The 21,251-nt window shown below is 37.2% G+C and overlaps 1 protein-coding gene across 2 annotated transcripts in view; it reads right to left on the bottom strand.

Moving 5' to 3' along the window:
* The window catches only part of mblac1 (metallo-beta-lactamase domain containing 1), a 53,747-nt gene that overhangs the window by 8,647 nt on the left and 23,849 nt on the right, over nt 1–21,251 (bottom strand). For both annotated transcript variants that reach the window (XM_061961203.1, XM_061961204.1), the window contains 2 exons: nt 5,621–5,686; nt 2,198–2,349 (listed from right to left, as the gene is read on the bottom strand). In XM_061961203.1, coding sequence (XP_061817187.1) covers nt 2,198–2,349; nt 5,621–5,686 — 218 coding nt within the window. The remainder of the gene's footprint in view (nt 1–2,197; nt 2,350–5,620; nt 5,687–21,251) is intronic.

The raw sequence follows: 21,251 nt of genomic DNA, 5'->3' as shown, positions 1-21,251 counted from the left end.
TTGAGACCTCCAATTTCGGGAGGTGGGGAAGGGGGCGTGGTCAGGGGTGTGGCGGGGGCATGGTTAAGAGGGGAGGAGTATATTTACAGCTAGAATTAACCAGGTCAAGTATTTCATATATAAATAAATATAAGAAATACTTGACTTTCAGTGAATTCTAGCTATATATATATATATATATATATACATATTTATTTTATTATATATATATATATATATATATATATATGTATATATATATATTTTTTTTATTTTTTTTTATTATTATTTTTTTATTATATATATATATATATATATTTATTTTATTTTATTATATATATATAAATAAGAGAAATACTTGAATTTCAGTGTTCATTTATTTACACATATACACACACATAACACTCATCTACTCATTGTTGAGTTAAGGGTTGAATTGTCAATCCTTGTTGTATTCTGTCACTATTTTTTTAACTAGGCTGAACACCCTCTCTGATGATGCATTCTGCTTCGTCTCCTTGTTGTGTGCGCAGTTGTGCACTGCACTCTCTAAAAGCCGTAGATGTTATTGTCACATATGCATGTACAGTAGATGGCAGTATTGTCCTGTTTAAGAGTGTCACAACATTGCTGTTTACGACAGATAAACTGCTTTATGGTAGACGAAAACGTAACTGCTGTTGTTGTGTTTTGTTGCCGCGCTGGGAGGACGTTAATGAAACTGCCTAACAATAAACCCACATAAGAAACCAAGAACTCGCCCTCGATCATTCTACAGTTATAACGTCATTGGGCAGGCACGCTGTTTATATTGTGGGAAAGCGGACGTGAAAACAGGCTGTCGACACGTCACTCAGGTCCGCATGTATTTCGGGAAATTTTCGGGAGAAAATTTGTCCCGGGAGGTTTTCGGGAGGGTTGGCAAGTATGTTTTACACGAGCAAATAATAGTGTGGCACTGAATGTGTTAGTATGGACTATGTGGTCCTCATCTCATTGATGTACGAAACCCAAAACCAGTTGTGATTTACCATTGTGTAAATGGTAAATAAAAACAGAATACAATGATTTGCAAATCCTTTTCAACTTATATTCAATTGAAGACTGCAAAGACAAGATATTTAATGTTCAAACCGAGAAACTTAATTTTGTTTTGCAAATAATCCTTAATTTATAATTTAACGGCAGCAACACATTTCAAAAAAAGTTGGCCCATGGACATTTTTACCACTGTGTAACATGGCCTTTCCTTTTAACAACACTCAGTCAACATTTGGGAACTGAGGAGATCAATTTTTGAAGCTTCTCAGGTGGAATTCTTTCCCATTCTTGCTTGATGTACAGCTTAAGTTGTTCAACAGTCCGGGGGTCTCCGTTGTGGTATTTTAGGCTTTATAATGTGCCACACATTTTCAATGGGAGACAGGTCTGGACTACAAGCAGGCCAGTCTAGTACCCGCACTCTTTTGCTACGAAGCCACGCTGTTGTAACACATGCAGAATGTGGCTTGGAATTGTTTTGCTGAAATAAGCAGGGGCGTCCATGATAACGTTGCTTGGATGGCAACATATGTTGCTCCAAAACCTGTATGTACCTTTCTGCATTAATGGTGCCTTCACAGATGTGTAAGTTACCCATGCTTTGGGCACTAATACACCCCCATACCATCACAGATGCTGGCTTTTGAACTTTGCGCCTAGAACAATCCGGATGTTTTTTTTTCTCTTTGCTCAACATCCACAGTTTCCAAAAACAATTTGTAATGTGGACTCGTCAGACCACAGAACACTTTTACACTTTGCTTTAGTCCATCTTAGATGAGTTCGGGCCCAGCGAAGCCAGCAGCGTTTCTGGGTGTTGTTGATAAATGGCTTTGGCTTTGCATAGTAGAGTTTTAACTTGCACTTACAGATGTAGCGACGTAGTTACTAACATCGCTACAGATGTAGCGATGTAGTTACTAACAGTGGTTTTCTGAAGTGTTCCTGAGCCCATGTGGTGATATCCTTTACACACTGATGCAGTACCGCCTGAGGGATCGAAGGTCCGTAATATCATCGCTTATGTGCAGTGATTTCTCCAGATTCTCAGAACCTTTTGATGATATTACGGACCGTATATGGTGAAATCCCTGAATTCCTCTAGACTCTTATTCATCTATTTATTCATTTCCACTTATTAATATTTAAATACCGTATGTTCAGAAAGAATAGTTACCTGTTTGCGAAGGGAACGCCCCATTTGGGGATGGGGTTTTGTAGATTACTCCAGTAGCACAACGGTCCGTTGCTGAGGCCAAGGGCCGCCACACTGAGACTGTACACGGCTCCGGCCACGCCCACTGCCGCGAAACCAATAGACAAAAACATCTGTGCAGAAAACAGGCAACAGAGACAAAATACACTTGTAATGGTGTATATTCAAAGTTGTACTTACTATATATTCAAAGTTGTACTTACTATTCAAAGTTGTACTTATTATACATTCAAACTTGTATTTACTATATATTCAAAGTTGTACTTACTATATATTCAAAGTTGTACTTACTATATATTGAAAATTGTACTTACTATATATTCAAAGTTGTCCTTACTATACATTCAAAGTTGTATTTACTATATATTCAAAGTTGTACCTACTATGTATATTCAAAGTTGTACTTACTCTATATTCAAAGTTGTACTTACTATACATTCAAAGTTGTAATGATTATATATTCAAAGTACTACTGACTATATATTCAAAGTTCTACTGACTATATATTCAAAGGTCTACTTACTATATATTCAAAGTTGTACGTACTATATGTTCAAAGTTGTACTTACTATACATTAAAAATTGTACTTACTATATATTCAAAGTTCTACTTACTATATATTCAAAGTTCTACTTACTATATATTCAAAGTTGTACGTACTATGTGTTCAAAGTTGTACTTACTATACATTAAAAATTGTACTTACTATACATTCAAAGTTGTATTTACTATATATTCAAAGTTGTACCTACTATGTATATTCAAAGTTGTACTTACTCTATATTCAAAGTTGTACTTACTATACATTCAAAGTTGTAATGACTATATATTCAAAGTTCTACTTACTATATATTCAAAGTACTACTGACTATATATTCAAAGTTCTACTTACTATATATTCAAAGTTGTACGTAATATATGTTCAAAGTTGTACTTACTATACATTAAAAATTGTACTTACTATATATTCAAAGTTGTACTTACTATATATTCAAAGTTCTACTTACTATATATTCAAAGTTCTACTTACTATATATTCAAAGTTGTACGTACTATATGTTCAAAGTTGTACTTACTATACATTAAAAATTGTACTTACTATATATTCAAAGTTCTACTTACTATATATTCAAAGTTCTACTTACTATATATTCAAAGTTGTACGTACTACATGTTCAAAGTTGTACTTACTATACATTAAAAATTGTACTTACTATATATTCAAAGTTTTAATTACTTTATATTCAGAGTTGTACTTATTATATATTAAAGTTGTACATACTATATATTAAAGTTGTACTTACTATATATTCAAAGTTGCACTTACTATATATCCAAAGTTGCACTTACTATATATTGAAAGTCGCACTTACTATATATTCAAAGTTGTACTTACTATATATTCAAAGTTGTATCTACTATATACAGTATTCAAAGTTGTACTTACTATGTATTCAAAGTTCTACTTACTATGTATTCAAAGTTATACTTACTAGTTATACAAAGTTCTACTTACTATATATTCAAAACTGTACTTACTATATGTTCAAAGTTGTACTTACTATACATTAAAAGTTGTACTTCCTTTTATTCAAAGTTGTACTTACTATACATTAAAAGTTGTACTTCCTTTTATTCAAAGTTGTACTTACTATATATTCAGAGTTGTACTTAATATATATTAAAAGTTGTACTTACTATACATTCAAAGTTGTACTTACTATACATTCAAAGTTGTACTTACTATACATTCAGAGTTGTACTTACTCTATATTCAAAGTTGTACTTGATATACATTCAAAGTTGTACTTACTATATATTCAAAGTTCTACTTACTGTATATTCAAAGTTCTACTTACTATATATTCAAAGTTGTACGTACTATATATTAAAAGTTGTACTTACTATATATTCAAAGTCCTACTTACTATATATTAAAAGTTCTACTGACTATATATTAAAAGTTCTACTTACTATATATTCAAAGTTGTACGTACTATATATTCAAAGTTGTATCTACTATATACAGTATTCACAGTTGTACTTACTATGTATTCAAAGTTCTACTTACTATGTATTCAAAGTTATACTTACTAGATATACAAAGTTCTACTTACTATATATTCAAAACTGTACTTACTATATATTCAAAGTTGCACTTACTATATATTCAAAGTACTACTGACTATATATTCAAAGTTCTACTGACTATATATTCAAAGTTCTACTTACTATATATTAAAAGTTCTACTGACTATATATTAAAAGTTGTACTTACTATACATTCAAAGTTGTACTTACTATACATTCAAAGTTGTACTTACTATACATTCAGAGTTGTACTTACTCTATATTCAAAGTTGTACTTGATATACATTCAAAGTTGTACTTACTATATATTCAAAGTTCTACTTACTGTATATTCAAAGTTCTACTTACTATATATTCAAAGTTGTACGTACTATATATTAAAAGTTGTACTTACTATATATTCAAAGTCCTACTTACTATATATTAAAAGTTCTACTGACTATATATTAAAAGTTCTACTTACTATATATTCAAAGTTGTACGTACTATATATTCAAAGTTGTACTTACTATATATTCAAAGTTGTACTTACTATATATTCAAAGTTGTAATTACTATATATTCAAAGTTGTACTTACTATATATTCAAAGTTGTACTTACTATATATTCAAAGTTCTACTTACTATAAATTCAAAGTTCTACTTACTATATATTCAAAGTCCTACTTACTATATATTAAAAGTTCTACTGACTATATATTCAAAGTTCTACTTACTATATATTCAAAGTTGTAAGTACTATATATTCAAAGTTGTACATACTATATGTTCAAAGTTGTACTTAATATATGTTCAAAGTTGTACTTACTATATATTCAAAGTTGTACTTACTATACATTAAAAGTTGCACTTACTATATATTCAAAATTCTACTTACTAAATATTCAAAGTTCTAATTACTATATATTCAAAGTTGTACTTACTATATATTCAAAGTTCTACTTACTATATATTAAAAGTTGTACTTGTTTTAAATTCAAAGTTGTACCTTACTATATATTCAAAGTTGTACTTACTATATATTCAAAGTTCTACTTACTATATATTCAAAGTTCTACCGACTATATATTCAAAGTTGTACTTACTATATATTCAAAGTTCTACTTACTATATATTCAAAGTTGTACTTGTTATAACTTCAAAGTTGTACTTACTATATATTCAAAGTTGTACTTACTATATATTCAAAGATGTACTTACTATATATTCAAAGTTCTACCGACTATATATTCAAAGTTCTAATTACTATAAATTCAAAGTTGTACTTACTATATATTCAAAGTTGTACTTACCCCACAGCGGTTAGCACAGCATTTTCCAGAGCTGGTCAGGTGGATGTGGATGGCAGGAATGACAGCCTGTTGCAGAGGAAAACAAGTGTTTACACAAGTTGTTACATCCTGTGTTTTATTTGTCGTACTCTAATATCCACCTGGCTGTCAGTTGCTTGCTCCATGGTTGCTCTTTGTGTGTAACATGTTGAACTATGATCTGTGTTGAATGAGTTATTCTAATTTGAACGATGAAGATATGATTTTTAGCTGTATACACACAAAATGGGCTAACATGAAGTGAATGAATTAACTCATATTATGTTCTGCATATGGTGAATGTTCATATTCATCTTGGAGAAAGCAAACCTTTACGTTTAAGTAAATAGTGGTATTTCAGTTTGAGCACATAATAAGATAAAGCCCCTTAGTTTGATATTCCCAGGTGGATTGGATCACTTCTCGTAGGAAAGAGGCCCTAATTGGGACTTCGAAATGCAAAAGTGATGAACCATATCTTGAGAGGAGACTACCTGTCTAGCTCAACCCCAACATTTAAATTATGACTGAAAGTAAATTGGCCCGAGTGTGTGAATGTGAGTGTGAAAGTTGTCTGTCTATCTGTGTTGGCCCTGCGATGAAGTGGCAACTTGTCCAGGGTGTACACCGCCTTCCACCCCAATGCAGCTGAGATGGGCTCCAGCACCCCCCTCCACCCCAAAAGGGACAAGCGGTAGAAAATTGATGGAGGGATGGATGAAAGCAGTTGTTTTCCAGACACTTACACACGAACATCTCCTTTTATGGTCAGGGTGTGCTCTCCTGACCCAGCGCACACACACAGACAGGAGGTAGGAATGAATATACAGTAAGACTGGTGGTTTGGTTTCTCCAGTCTTACTGTCCTTCATTTTTTGACCTATGCTCCTCCAGGGAACTGCAGACCTGTATAATTCTGTCCGGACGAGGATGACAAGACCAGAAATACACTTCATTTGCTAGCATGCTAAATTGCTAATGTGGAATTAATCCCATTCCCCAGCGTTATCTGGCAGCGTTTTCATAGTGCTTACTCATAAGCGGGTGTTGCTAAATTGTTAACATCGTCGGGTCAACAATTGGTGAGCAGTAGCCAAGAGAGAGAAGACTACTTATTTGCCCGCCTAGCAGGCCAATCAGCTTCTGCTAGACTAGCGCCCAAACCCAACGACAGCCAACCAAAGTCCACTCCGGGGTGTGACTGACCATTGTTTTCCACCCCCACGAGAAGAGACAAAACGTTGTAAATTAAACCTTTGATTAATGCGAACAAAATAAATGAATCCTAATTACCACATCAAAATGACACCACTAATATAAACCCCGTTTCCATATGAGTTGTGTTTGATGTAAATATAAATGGAATACAATGATTTGCAAATAATTTTCAACCCATATTCAGTTGAATATGCTGCAAAAACAACATATTTGATGTTCAAACTGATAAAAAAAATTTTTTCTTTTGCAAATAATCATTAACTTTAGAATTTGACAGAGGTGTGAACTCGAGTCACATGACTTGGACTCGAGTCAGACTCGAGTCATGAATTTGATGACTTTAGACTCGACTTGACAAAATGTAAAGAGACTTGCAACTCGACTTAGACTTTAACATCAATGACTTGTGACTTCACTTGGACTTGAGCCTTTTGACTTGACATGACTTGACATGACTTGCCACTTTCCCCAAAATCCAAAGCTTAAAAAGTTATTTGGGAGCGCTCCGTATTTTTCATTTTCTTCGTCCGTCTATCAGCGTGTTGTTCCTGTCAGCTGGTGTGCTGTCAGTACAACAGCCAATCAAATTAGATCTACGTTGTTTTCATCACACAGCATTCATCCAATCAAATTGCAGGAGAACCAATGAGGAAGAGTTGTCCAACAACGTGCCAGTGATAAACAATTATGTTAAAGTTGGTTTCGTTTGGGTATAAAAACTACGACTTGGTCAACAAAAAACGAATTGCCGTATGCAAATCACGCAGTTCGAATATTACAGACGGAGACGCAACAACTTCCAACTTCGTTCGACATTTGAAGTTGCACAAAGAAGGGTAAGTTTTGAATGTAAGATAACGTTTATTGGCTAAGTAACGTGACTTTTATTTGCTGTGTAGTTAAATCAGTGAGGCTGCAAACTCACTGCTAACGTTATAACCATAGACATCTTATAAGTAGACGCAGCATAGAGCGCTACTGCCTACTGGCGCAGACGAGACGCGGAGCCGCCATCTTGGAGTGGTGATCCGCTCCACTCAGTGCAATTCATTTGGCAGGAGCGATGAACTGTCAGCGCATTTAATTCATCTTACCTCACTGAATACCACTGATTTTCACCCACCTTTTTTGTCATACGTGTAGCTATGATAACAGACACATGTTTTGGCGTGTTTTATTATTCATAGTTTGCTTAACAGTAATATAATATTCTTATACGCTATAAGTGACCAGACGTCCGAGATCAAAACTGGGAATATAATCCCAGAGAAGGGGGGAAAAAAGCGGTAAACTATTTTTAAGTTGAAGAAACAATATGGTTAGGTTATATATACATGCGTATATCCTACATAAACAATGTATGAATACATTAGATATCTATATATCTTAGGGACCTATAGACTGTGTCTCTGTTGCTGCAGCAGCAGAGAGTTTATTCTGTCTTGACACTTTGTATTGATATTTTCTATTACATTCTTCCCTTAAATGATAAGGTTTGTAGTGATTGTTTTATATGTATTATTTTATGTAAGTCGCTTTGGATAAAAGTGTCTGCCAAATACTTAAACATATATAAACACCTGAAAGTCTTCATATCAGCTAAAACCACCAATCTGTTTCACTGGATTCGGAATAAAACCAAATTCTGTTTAACCCAACAATGTTAGTATTTGAATATTGTTACTTGAAGACTTATTCCTGGTTACAATTATACTGTTAAGAAAGTATTGTCTTATACTTTGCCTAAAATGAGAATGCATCATAATCAGTGGCGGCTGGTGAATTTTGTTCTTGGTGGGGCTAAAAGTTTGTAAACCAAACCCCTGTAGGGGCGTCATCCTCCCCCAGAAGATTTCTTTGTGATTTTCACATACAAATATTGAAGATCTTTGATCCTTCTCAACTCTGTGCTAATATTCTTTTCACAAAATACAACCAATAGTACGTTTATGTTAAATCTTACTTGTGAAAAGTAGTCCCCCGATTCCTATTTTCAACAGTCCGCACATTTGAGCAGGAAAACGCTGAACACCATCTTTGTTTTCTACCTGTCAACTGTCAGTTTAGCATCTTTGTTTTCTACCTTTCAACTGTCAGTTTAGGCTGCTCGCCGGCTCCTCATCAGCACTTCAAGATGGCGGCCAAATTGCTCACGTCACAGCAACCAATGCTGCGTCTACTTATAAGACGTCTATGGTTATAAAGTCATTGCAAACACGGCAATCTGTTGCATCTACTGCAGTTCGCTACCTTATTCATACTTTTTGTCAAGTGATTTTTTTTTAAGCAGGGTTGCATGAGGTACCTATACATAACGTTACGTTAGTCAATGTATCACACACAGTAACATTACGTTAGTCAATGTATCACACACAGTAACATTATGTTAGTCAATGTATCACACACAGTAACGTAACGTTAGACGGCGGTCAGCAGCACCGCGTATTTTAGCCACCTACAAAAAGACAAACATAGTCAAATAAAGGTCAGTTAAAATGTATACTATATTAAGAATATGTGTACATATTACATAGGGTCCTGACATCTAAAAAGTACAACTCTGTTCATTGTTATGTTCATATATTTGTTATGTTTTTCATGTGTACGCACACATAAACACACATACAGTATGAGATGAGATCAATGAGATAAGGTAAGAACAGGATAGAAACTGCTGTGGAACTAGTTACAATCATGGAAATACAATGTTAACACTTTGGTGCAAATAAGTACAGTTGCACTTGTTTTTTTCAAATGTGTTTATTCTGTAAAGGAATGAGTTACATGTTTAAAATGACTCGTTAATAGTGCTATTTTGAAGTGCAATGTCAGCACTATCTTTTTCCCTGCAATTTCAAATGCACTTGTTTTAATAAATAAATACAGCGTTTTAAAAGCATACACAGTCTGTGTAAATATATTAGTCTGTGGTTAAACGACTTGAAAGGACTCGAAACTCAAAATGCAGGACTTGGGACTTGACTTGAGACTTTCCAGTCTTGACTTTGGACTTGACTCGGACTTGCCCTGTCTTGACTCGGGACTTGACTCGAGACTTGAGGGTAAAGACTTGAGACTTACTTGTGACTTGCAAAGCAATGACTTGGTCCCACCTCTGGAATTTGATGCCAGCAACACGTGACAAAGAAGTTGGGAAAGGTGGCAATAAATACTGATAAAGTTGAGGAATGCTTATCAAACACTTATTTGGAACATCCAACAGGTGTGCAGGCTAATTGGGAACAGGTGGGTGCCATGATTGGGTATAAAAACAGCTTCCCAATAAATGCTCAGTCTTTCACAAGAAAGGATGGGGCGAGGTACACCCCTTTGTCCACAACTGCGTGAGCAAATAGTCAAACAGTTTAAGAACAACGTTTCCCAAAGTGCAATTGCAAGAAATTTAGGGATTTCAACATCTAGGGTCCATAATATCATCAAAAGGTTCAGAGAATCTGGAGAAATCACTCCACAAAAGCGGCATGGCCGGAAACCAACATTGAATGACCGTGACCTTCGATCCCTCAGACGGCACTGTATCAAAAACCGACATCAATCTCTAAAGGATATCACTACATGGGCTCAGGAACACTTCAGAAAACCACTGTCACTAAATACAGTTGGTCGCTACATCTGTAAGTGCAAGTTAAAGCTCTACTATGCAAAGCGAAAGCCATTTATCAACAACATCCAGAAACGCCGCCGGCTTCTCTGGGCCCGAGATCATCTAAGATGGACTCATGCAAAGTGGAAAAGTGTTCTGTGGTCTGACGAGTCCACATTTCAAATTGTTTTTGGAAATATTCGACATCCACTTCCAGACCAAAGGGGAAGCGAACCAAAAGCCAGCATCTGTGATGGTATGGGGGTGCATTACTGCCCAAGGCATGGGTAATTTACACATCTGTGAAGGCACCATTAATGCTGAAAGGTACATACAGGTTTTGGAACAACATATGCTGCCATCTAAGCGCCGTCTTTTTCATGGACGCCCCTGCTTATTTCAGCAAGACAATGCCAAGCCACATTCAGCACGTGTTACAACAGCGTGGCTTCGTAAAAAAAGAGTGCGGGTACTTTCCTGGCTCACCTGCAGTCCAGACCTGTCTCCCGTTGAAAATGTGTGGCGCATTATGAAGTGTAAAATACGACAGAGGAGACTCCGGACTATTGAACGACTGAAGCTCTACATAAAACAAGAATGGTAAAGAATTCCACTTTCAAAGTTTCAACAATTTGTTTCCTCAGTTCCCAATCGTTTATTGAGTGTTGTTAAAAGAAAAGGCCATGTAACACAGTGGTGAACATGCCCTTTCCCAACTACTTTGGCACATGTTGCAGCCATGAAATTCTAAGTTATTTATTATTTGCAAAAAATAAATAAAGTTTATAAGTTTGAACATCAAATATCTTGTCTTTGAAGTGCATTCAATTGAATATGGGTTGAAAAGGATTTGCAAATCATTGTATTCCGTTTATATTTACATCTAACACAATTTCCCAACTCATATGGAAACAGGGTTTGTAAAATAATTTCGATTAAATATGTAACTTGTAAGAGTACACAAAAAATAGTAGTATTAATAGCTGATTATTATTTCTACAGGACTTAAGTCAGTAAGAGTTAGGAATTAAACATAAATAAAGTCGTCATTTTGGGGGCAAATGTAATTTCATGATTACAAAACAATCTTGCGGTAAACAAAGCTGTAATATTAGGAGATAATGCATGTGTGGAAAAAGAAAAAAAATACAATACCATGATTCCGCCTCCTATCAATCCCCCCATGTATTTAACCTCCTGCGTGATGCGACTTTGTCCTTCCCGGTCTTCGGCCGCGTATTTTGTGTCGAAGTCGGGGAAGAAGAGCATGATGTTGCAGATGATGGACACCAATGCCAGGACGTAGATGGGCACGGCGATCACCTTGGAACATGCTCCCGTACACATGTTGGCGGGCGGAAAGACAGATGGTGAAATGGAGGACTTCGAGCGAACCTGCTGATGTTAGCAGAGGCGAGTGGAAAACACCTTGCACTGAATACGTATATATATGTATGTCAGGTCTTTCCGTGGGTGGACTATCGTTGATAAGGACGCTGAGCATGATAAACCACTTTATGAGCATGGGAGTGGCTCTATGGCCGCAGTCATAAAAGATGTTTGACTAACTGTTAACGGTTCATTTTCCAGGGTCTGTGACAACATGCTACTTTGTTTTGATTTAAGTGAATTTCAAGTTCTGTTTGTGTGACTTAAGGCCCAACTTAAGGACTTCCAGTTTCGGTTGCTTTTACCGTCCACTTGCGCCAGTGGACGGTAGTGTTTTGCCAGAAGAAGACCACATTTTACATGAGGACTAGCGCATGTAGCGTCGAACTGACATGCCGTCCGCTGTAATATTGTCACAGGTTACAAATATCACCGTATTTTCCGGACTATAAGACGCACTTAAAGGGGAACATTATCACCAGACCTATGTAAGCGACAATATATACCTTGATGTTGCAGAAAAAAGACCATATATTTTTTTAACCGATTTCCAAACTCTAAATGGGTGAATTTTGGCGAATTAAACGCCTTTCTATTATTTACGTTGTGACGTCACATCGGGAAGCAATCCGCCATTTTCTCACTTTCGTCGGTGTGTTGTCGGAGGGTGTAACAACACGAACAGGACGGATTCAAGTTGCACCAGTGGCCCAAAGATGCGAAAGTGGCAAGAAATTGGACGAAATGTGTTCAAAATATGAGGCTGTGGGGAAAGCCGACGAAATGGTCAGTCGTTTGTTCCGCACACTTTACCGACGAAAGCTATGCTACGACAGAGATGGCAAGAATGTGTGGATATCCTGCGACACTCAAAGCAGATGCTGACATCAACTCCGAAACTGGACAGATCAGCTTTCAGGAAAAGAGAGTGGATAATGGTACGTCTACAGAATATATTAATTGATGAAAACTTTATTCATTACTCGCGGTTTTACGTAAATTATTATACATAAACTGTGTTTACCAATAATTTAGCTTAAAAAGTTTTTTTTTTTCAATCATTCGAGTACATTCGGGTAGTCTTGTGTAATGCAGTATTTTGTATCTATTTAGGCATGGTTAACCTGAGTGCTGAAATCGTGGAAAAATATATAGTCTTAGCGCGCCTGAAATGGGCTGTCTGCACTCTCAAAGTGCATGTTGTTGCCAAATGTATTTCATATGCTGTAAACCTAGTTCATAGTTGTTAGTTTCCTTTAATGCCAAACAAACACATACCAATCGTTGGTTAGAAGGCGATCGCCGAATTTGTCCTCGCTTTCTCCCGTGTCGCTGGCTGTCGTGTCGTTTTCGTCGGTTTCGCTTGCATACGGTTCAAACAGATATGGCTCAATAGCTTCAGTTTTTCCTTCAATTTCGTTTTCGCTACCTGCCTCCACACTACAACCATCCGTTTCAATACATGCGTAATCTGTTGAATCGCTTAAGCCGCTGAAATCCGAGTCTGAATCCGAGCTAATGTCGCTATACCTTGCTGTTCTATCCGCCATGTTTGTTTGTATTGGCATCACTGTGTGACTTCACAGGAAAATGGACGGGTGTATATAACGATGGTTAAAATCAGGCACTTTGAAGCTTTTTTTTAGGGATATTGAAAAAAACTTCGAAAAATAAAATAAGCCACTGGGAACTGATTTTTAATGGTTTTAACCCTTCTGAAATTGTGATAATGTTCCCCTTTAAAATCCTTTTTTTCCCCTCAAAACTCGACAGTGCGCCTTATAACCCGGTGCGCCTAATGTACAGAATAATTCTGGTTTTGCTTACCGACCTCGAAGCTATTTTATTTGGTGCATGGTGAAATGATAAGTGTGACCAGTAGATGGCAGTCAAACTTAAAAGATACGTGTAGACTGCAATATGATGGCAGTCACACACAAGAGATACGTGTAGACTAGTGTTGTCCCGATACCAATATTTTGTTACCGGTGCCAAAATGATATCGATACTTTTCAGTACTTTTCGATATTTTTCTAAATAAAGGGGACCACAAAATAATTGCATTATTGGCTTTATTTTAACAAAATATCTTACGGTACATTAAACATATGTTTCTTATTGCAAGTTTGTCCTTAAATAAAATAGTGAACATACAAGACAACTTGTCTTTTAGTAGTAAGTAAACAAACAAAGGCTCCAAATTTAGTCTGCTGACGAATGCAGTAACATATTGTGTCCTTTATATTCTATTATTTTGTCAAAATTATTAAGGACAAGTGGTCGAAAATCTGCTTACTTTCTCTTTAACATGTTCTTTCTACACTTCTGTTAAAATGTAATAATCATTTATTCTTCTGTTGTTTGGATGCTTTACATTAGTTTTGGATGATACCACAAATTTGGGTATCAATCCGATACCAAGTCGTTACAGGATCATACATTTCATACTTTTCAGAGGCGGTATCGTACCGAATATGATTCATTAGTATCGCGGTACTATACTAATACCGGTATACCATACAACCCTGGTGTCGACTGCAATATGACTCAAGTAAACAACACCAATATTTCATATGTTCCATTGAAAATATAGAACATTACACACGGCGCTCCAAAATCTATCAAAATGTTTTAGTAGGACTTTGGTAAGCTATGAAGCCGCACCGCTTGATGGATTGTACTGTGCTTCAACATGCGGATATTATTATGGTGTGTGTATAAGGTAAGACATATTATCTGGCGTTTTGTTTCGCAATATTATGCCAAAAGCAACTTTTCCTACCTTCTGGTACCTGCTGATCTGTATTTGGTATCTGCATAAGTCCAAAAAAAATCCATCTTTTGACACTTCTTCCACTCCCGTCCTTGCACGCTATGCCAAAGATGACGGGGAGAAGACGCTGCCGAAGGTGAGCCACGTAAATAAGACCGCCCGGAAGCGACTGTCAGAAAGCGGCTTGAAGATGATCTGTAAAACATCATGTATGCAACATTTTGACCAAAGAACAACCAATGCATGTTATGTAGACCACAAGGAAGTGTTTTACATTTAGAAAAAAAAAATAAGAATATGACTCCTTTAATGCGCCCTGTAATCCTGTGCGCCTTGTATGTGAAAAAAGTCCGAAAATAGACCATTCCTCGGCCGTGCACCCTCTGGTCAGGAAAATACGGTAGGTCTCTCATGACTATGCTGATGTTAAAGTAGCAGTAGAGTGGAACAACAAGTTGACTTTATATGCTTAACTGTGTTTCATTGGATCCATTAAAACCATATCCAATTGTTTTTACAGTCCGCAAAGTATGTGAAAACACTGATTACCTTCAGTTATTTCCGTAAATTCTTGGCTCGTCAAAAGTTATTCTCGATATAAATCAGTATTAGGAGGATTTAGCCAATAATCTAGAAGTTGTTCATCTGTGACATTCAATTTATGGCCAAAGATGGAGACAAACACACACAACCGAACACAGTGTCTGCAGGGAGACTTTTCCTTGTTAACCCTTCGAATGCATCATGATTAATTCTTCATATAAACGGGAAGACATGGACATCCTATCAGTCATCACAGTGAGAGCAGACATTGTACAGTAAAGCTATCGTTTTTTTGTTTGTATTTCTTGTTTAGCACTTGGCAATACTGCTACATGATGTTTGTGTTTCACTAAAGTTGGATCTGTTTAGCAGTGCTTCTAAATTGTTGTTGATGGGGAAGGGATCCGTGGTTCCTATCTCTACGTCATGCGATCACGTGTCTGGTTAGCTCATTAACTCTCAAAATGGATCCGGAATCTCTGTGAGATTGATACTGTTTGGATCATATTTATTTACTGTGAAAGTATTTCGATGTCATACATCAGATGTATATGGTAATAGCTTCAATATAGAGGCAACTTGTTTTTCCACTATACTGCTACTTTAAATAGCCGACCCTATCAAGAAGCATACTTGCCAACCCTCCCGGATTTTCCGGGAGACTCCCGAAATTCAGCGCCTCTCCCGAAAACCTCCCGGGACAAATTTTCTCCCGAAAATCTCCCGAAATTCAGGCAGAGCTGGAGGCCACGCCCCTCCAGGTTTATTGTTAGGCAGTTTCATTAACGTCCTCCCAGCACGGCAACAACACACAACAACAGCAGTCACGTTTTCGTCTACCGTAAAGCAGTTTGTCTGCCGTAAACAGCAATGTTGTGACACTCTTAAACAGGACAATACTGCCATCTACTGTACATGCATATGTGACAATAACATCTACGGCTTTTAGAGAGTGCAGTGCACAACTGCGCACACAACAAGGAGACCAAGCAGAATGCATCATCAGAGAGGGTGTTCAGCATGGTTAGAAAAATAGTGACAGAGAATAGAACAAGGATGGACAATTCAACCCTTAACTCAACAATGAGTAGATGAGTGTTGTGTGTGTGTATATGTATAAATAAATGAACACTGAAATTCAAGTCTTTTATATATTATATATATATATATATATATATAAATATATATATATATATATGAAATACTTGACTTGGGGAATTCTAGCTGTAAATATACTCCTCCCCTCTTAACCACGCCCCCAACCACGCCCCCCGCCCCCCGAAATCGGAGGTCTCAAGTTTGGCAAGTATGTCAAGAAGTGATCTTGGACTGCGCTACAAATATGACGCTACTACCAAGAATGTATCGGGGCGGATGCAGGTTCGAAGCAAAAAAAGACCGGCGGGAGAGTTTTTCCGAAGGAAGTAGTCTGGAACTGCGAACTATCAAGGTGGTGGCTATTTATTGCTACCACGCAAATTTCGGATAGCTAGCATTAGCATTAGCATTTTGATTTGGGCATCAAAAGTCACTTACTAGTTTAGCAGGAACAGAGCCAAGGCAGCATCGGTCTGAAATCCCTCCTCACTCTTTGAGCTCGCACCAGTGAGTAAAAGCCGGGGCAATGTTGATCCTTGATTGTCCTTTTATCCAGGTAATAATAATAATAATAACTGGGATTTATATAGCGCTTTTCTAAGTACCCAAAGTCGCTTTACATGTAGAACCCATCATTCACACCTGGTGGTGGTAAGCTACTTTCATAGCCACAGCTGCCCTGGGGTAGGCTCCGTTTTTTGTTTTTGTCTCCTAGACAAAACTTTTCGTTTCTTTGGTTGTTTTGGAACTTCGGCCATGATAGCAGTAATTGGACGCAGGCGTTCGCATCGACTTCCGTCTTTTTAACAACTGGGGAAAGGGGGTGAGAAGGACGTATGCCGTAAAGCAAAGTTAGGTCATTTGTAGTTTTTTGTGCGGCAGGGTTCTTGCCCCCCCTCCTCAAACCCCCTCAGGCCAGACAGAGGTGTGATTCAACTAGTGCAGGGGTGCTCACACTTTTTCTGCAGGCGAGCTACTTTTCAATTGATCAAGTCGTGGGGATCTACCTCATTCATATATATAATTTATATTTACTTATTTATGAAATATATGTTTTTGTTAACAAGTTAAAGGTGTTTAATGATAATGCAAGCATGTTTAACACATATAGTTAATATTGTTAATAAATTAAAGGTGTTTAATGATAATACAAGAATCAGGGGTGCTCACACTTTTTCAGCATGCAAGCTACTTATAAAATGATCAAGTCAAAATGATGTACCTACTACAAAAATGCAAAACATATATTTATTTCTAAATATATTGAGGATTCTTTATATCAACAATGTATGTTGATGTACATGCATAACCGCATGAGCCAATATTGCACAACACAACACAATTAACTATGTACATTTTTTGTCATTACCCGAGTTTACTCTGATGACTTGCACTGAATTGAATCAGTCAGGGATGCATAGTCCGGACAGTAGCTGCTGACAGCCAGCCTCAAGCACACTTCCAAATGTTCATCAGTCATGGTGGAACGGTACTTGGACTTAATGATCTTCATGTGGGAAAAGGCTGACTCACATAAATAAGTGGAGCCGAATAATGCAGTCAAGGAGGTAGCACATTTCCTAATGTTGGGGTACTTTACCTCTGTGAGTAAGTTCCAGAACTGTCCATGAGCTCTGGACTTCAGCTCAATGTCGGCTTGCAGTGTCAAAATCTCATCTTCCACTCCAGAAGAGTTCAGGTGAAATAGTGTTGCAATTTGTGATGCGAGGGAATCAACCTCAGCATCTTCCCGAAAAGGATAGCACATGAATGTAGCGACTGGCTCGAGCAAAGAAAAGTCTTGAAAGCGTTTGTCAAACTCTGACAGACAATTGTCAATCTGCTCTGTGTAGCGTGCACTGTCAAGTTGCACACAGGCCTTTCCTTGCATCTCCAGCTCTGACGCCAGGTTCTGGAAGTTTGCCAAATCATGGCGCTGCAGCTTTGAGGAGAGATGTTTCATCTTTTGTTTGAAAGCATTAACTGAGCTGATCATATTGATCACTGTTTTGTCTTTTCCTTGCAGCTCTAGATTAAGATCATTCAACATGTTGGTCAGATCGGTTAAAAATGCCAAGTCTAACAGTCACTGACCGTCATTTAGTTGCGTGTATTCTGCATGTCCAGCTGCTACACGGAAAAACTCCTTAATCTCTGGACAGAGCTCTCGAAATCTTTGCAGGAATTTCCCTCGACTAAACCATCTCACGTCAGTGTGCAGCAACAACTCAGAGTGGTCGCAGTCAGCCTTCTCCAGATGTGCACGAAATAACCGTCTTTGAAGAGATCTGGCGCGAATAGAACAGGCGATCTTCATTGCAACATCCATGATCTCCATGTTGAGCATTTTAGCGCATAACGCTTGTTGGTGGATTATGAAATGGTAATTTAGGAAGTCCGGGAAATCATCGTCCTGCCTGCACTTGGCAATAAATCCATTCAAGCGGCCAACCATTGCGGGAGCTCCATCCGTGGTGATAGACATCAGTTTGTACACTGGGAGCTGAGTTTTCTCCACAAAGTTTTTAAACGACTGAAATATGTCCTCTCCTCGCGTCTGTTCTTTCATGGGCAGTAATGTTAATAGCTCTTCTTTTGTAGTGATATCACTAAACACCATACGGATGAAAATGCACATCTGGGCTGTGTCACTCACGTCCGTAGATTCGTCCAACTGCAGTGAGAAACACTCGCAATCTCCGATGTCCGTCCAAAGTTGCTGGGTTAAATCCTCAGCCATGGCTTCACAGCGCCGTGTAACTGTACATCTTGACAGCTGGAGAGCTTTGATCGAAGATGATATTTCTGCCTTATTTTTAAAGTCTCGGAACAATGAGTCAGCTGCTTCAACGAATGCCTCCTTTACCATCTCTCCGTCTTGGAAGGACTTCTTGTTATTAACGATGATGTGACTCACCCGGAATGATGCTTCGGTGCCGACTTTCGCTTTTGAAGTTTGTTGTGTGAAAAATGACTGCTGTCCGGACAACTGGGATTTCAGTTCCTTCACCTTTCTCTTTCTCAGCTCGCTTTTCAGCGGGAAGTCAGTGTCGTATTTTCCATGAATAGTCCGAAAATGCCGCTCCACATTTCCCTTCTTTGGTATTGCGATGGCAGATTGGCAGATGAGGCAAACGCACTTCGAAAATGTCATCGTGAAAAAAAAGTCCTCCTCCCATTCCGTATGAAAGTGATACGTTTTTGTCTTCTTACTTGGTCCAGCTCCCCCACTCATTTTTATACACTTAAGAGAAAAAACCGAAGGCTGAAAATTGGCGGTAACTCGCTGACAAGCTTGTTAGCTTTGCTGCACTGAGCGCCGTTGTTTGCGCATGCGCAGTGACCTAAGTGTCAGAAAAACGAAGATGTCATCTGACTGGCTGCCCTGTTTATCAATCAAAAGACGGGGTGGATGATAGGCTGGCGTAAATTTGCATTACATTAAAAAAAATAAAAAAATAAAAAAATTATTATTATTTATTTATTTTTTTTGCTGTAATGCGATCTACCAATACTACCTTTGCGATCGACTGGTAGATCGCGATCGACGTATTGAGCACCCCTGAACTAGTGTATCATCCCAAAGGTTATGGAAATATTTTTCTAAAGATTGAAAAGTTACGTAGTGCTGCTTTAAAGATGTGCCATATGGCTTGGGAATTGTCATTTATTTGTCCCAAAAAACACACCTTGCAAATAAAAATCATGTAATCGAAGACTAGTCAACTAAATTACAAAAAAAACTAAGAAATAAAATGGTATAAACTATATTACATATACAATACTTTAACATGTTTTGTTGTATTTGTTTAGGGGTATTTTAGAATATTTGTTATGTTGTAAAAAACAATGATATCAAAGCAAACCTATTGTGCTGTTGTATACTTGCGAGCTAAAAGCCTCAACAAGCAAACATCTTGCAGACATACGCAGCAAGAAGGTTCTAGATGTGACTGTGGAACAAAATGTATGCAGAATGTACACCAAAACCTGTCCAATACTTATTATCTACATATTTAGACCACACGGAGAATGTCGATTATAATCACATCCCCTTTCAGTGTCTTTACATGTTTTTAGTTCCGTCCTTCCAGGCATTTTCCATTCTGCTTGTCCTCATTTGATGTCATTTTATTTTATTTCTGAATATGTTTGTTCCTGTGTCATTTGGGACTTGATGATGTAGTATGCCTTGGAATGTGGCCTTGCCCACAAACACGGATAATAATTAAATGTTTCCATTCACATTCTGGGTGTTTTCTGGCTATATTGGCTTTGGTGTTGTTTGTTTCACACCTGTGCTCAATGACGTTCAATTAAATACAATTTAATTAGGGGAGCAAAAGAATATCAGGTCGTAACTGAAGTGGTTTTATTTTTAACCTTGTAAAATATTACATCATGATATGGCTTTTTGTGGCGCAATAACGAATGGTGTGTTAAGATAAGTTGCATGTGTGTGTGTGTGTGTGTGTGTATGCATATCTGTTGTGGTATGATGACCTTATCTACAGATTATGACTCAATTGAAATGCTAAGGGTGTGTCAGCATCTTTACACATTCATACACACACACACACACACACACACACAATGTGTTGAAAGGTTAATTCTACAAATGAGAGTGATAAGAGTACCGCCTCAATTTGTCCATGTGAGCTATCTTTTTGTATATCTGCTTTATGAACTTATGTCATCTGTTTGCTGTCATACCTGCCCATTGATAATTGCTCTGCTAGAGCCTGATTATTTTTATTTCATTTATTCCATTTTATTTTAACAAATTCTATTGTATTTTATATTATTCTATTTTATTGCTTTTGTGTTCAATTTGTTTGACATTTAGTTGTATGGTTATTTAAACCCAGATATAATTTTTTTATTATTTTTTATTATTTTAAACAACATAAAAACACAAGATACACTTACCATTAGTGCATCAACCCAAGAAAAACCCTCCCTCCCCCATCCACACTCATTTACACAAA

This window comes from Nerophis lumbriciformis, linkage group LG05 (assembly GCF_033978685.3).
Source record: "Nerophis lumbriciformis linkage group LG05, RoL_Nlum_v2.1, whole genome shotgun sequence".
Classification (NCBI taxonomy): domain Eukaryota; kingdom Metazoa; phylum Chordata; class Actinopteri; order Syngnathiformes; family Syngnathidae; genus Nerophis; species Nerophis lumbriciformis.
The sequence above is the reverse complement of the archived record's forward strand: the minus strand, read 5'-3'. Positions and strand labels throughout refer to the sequence as shown.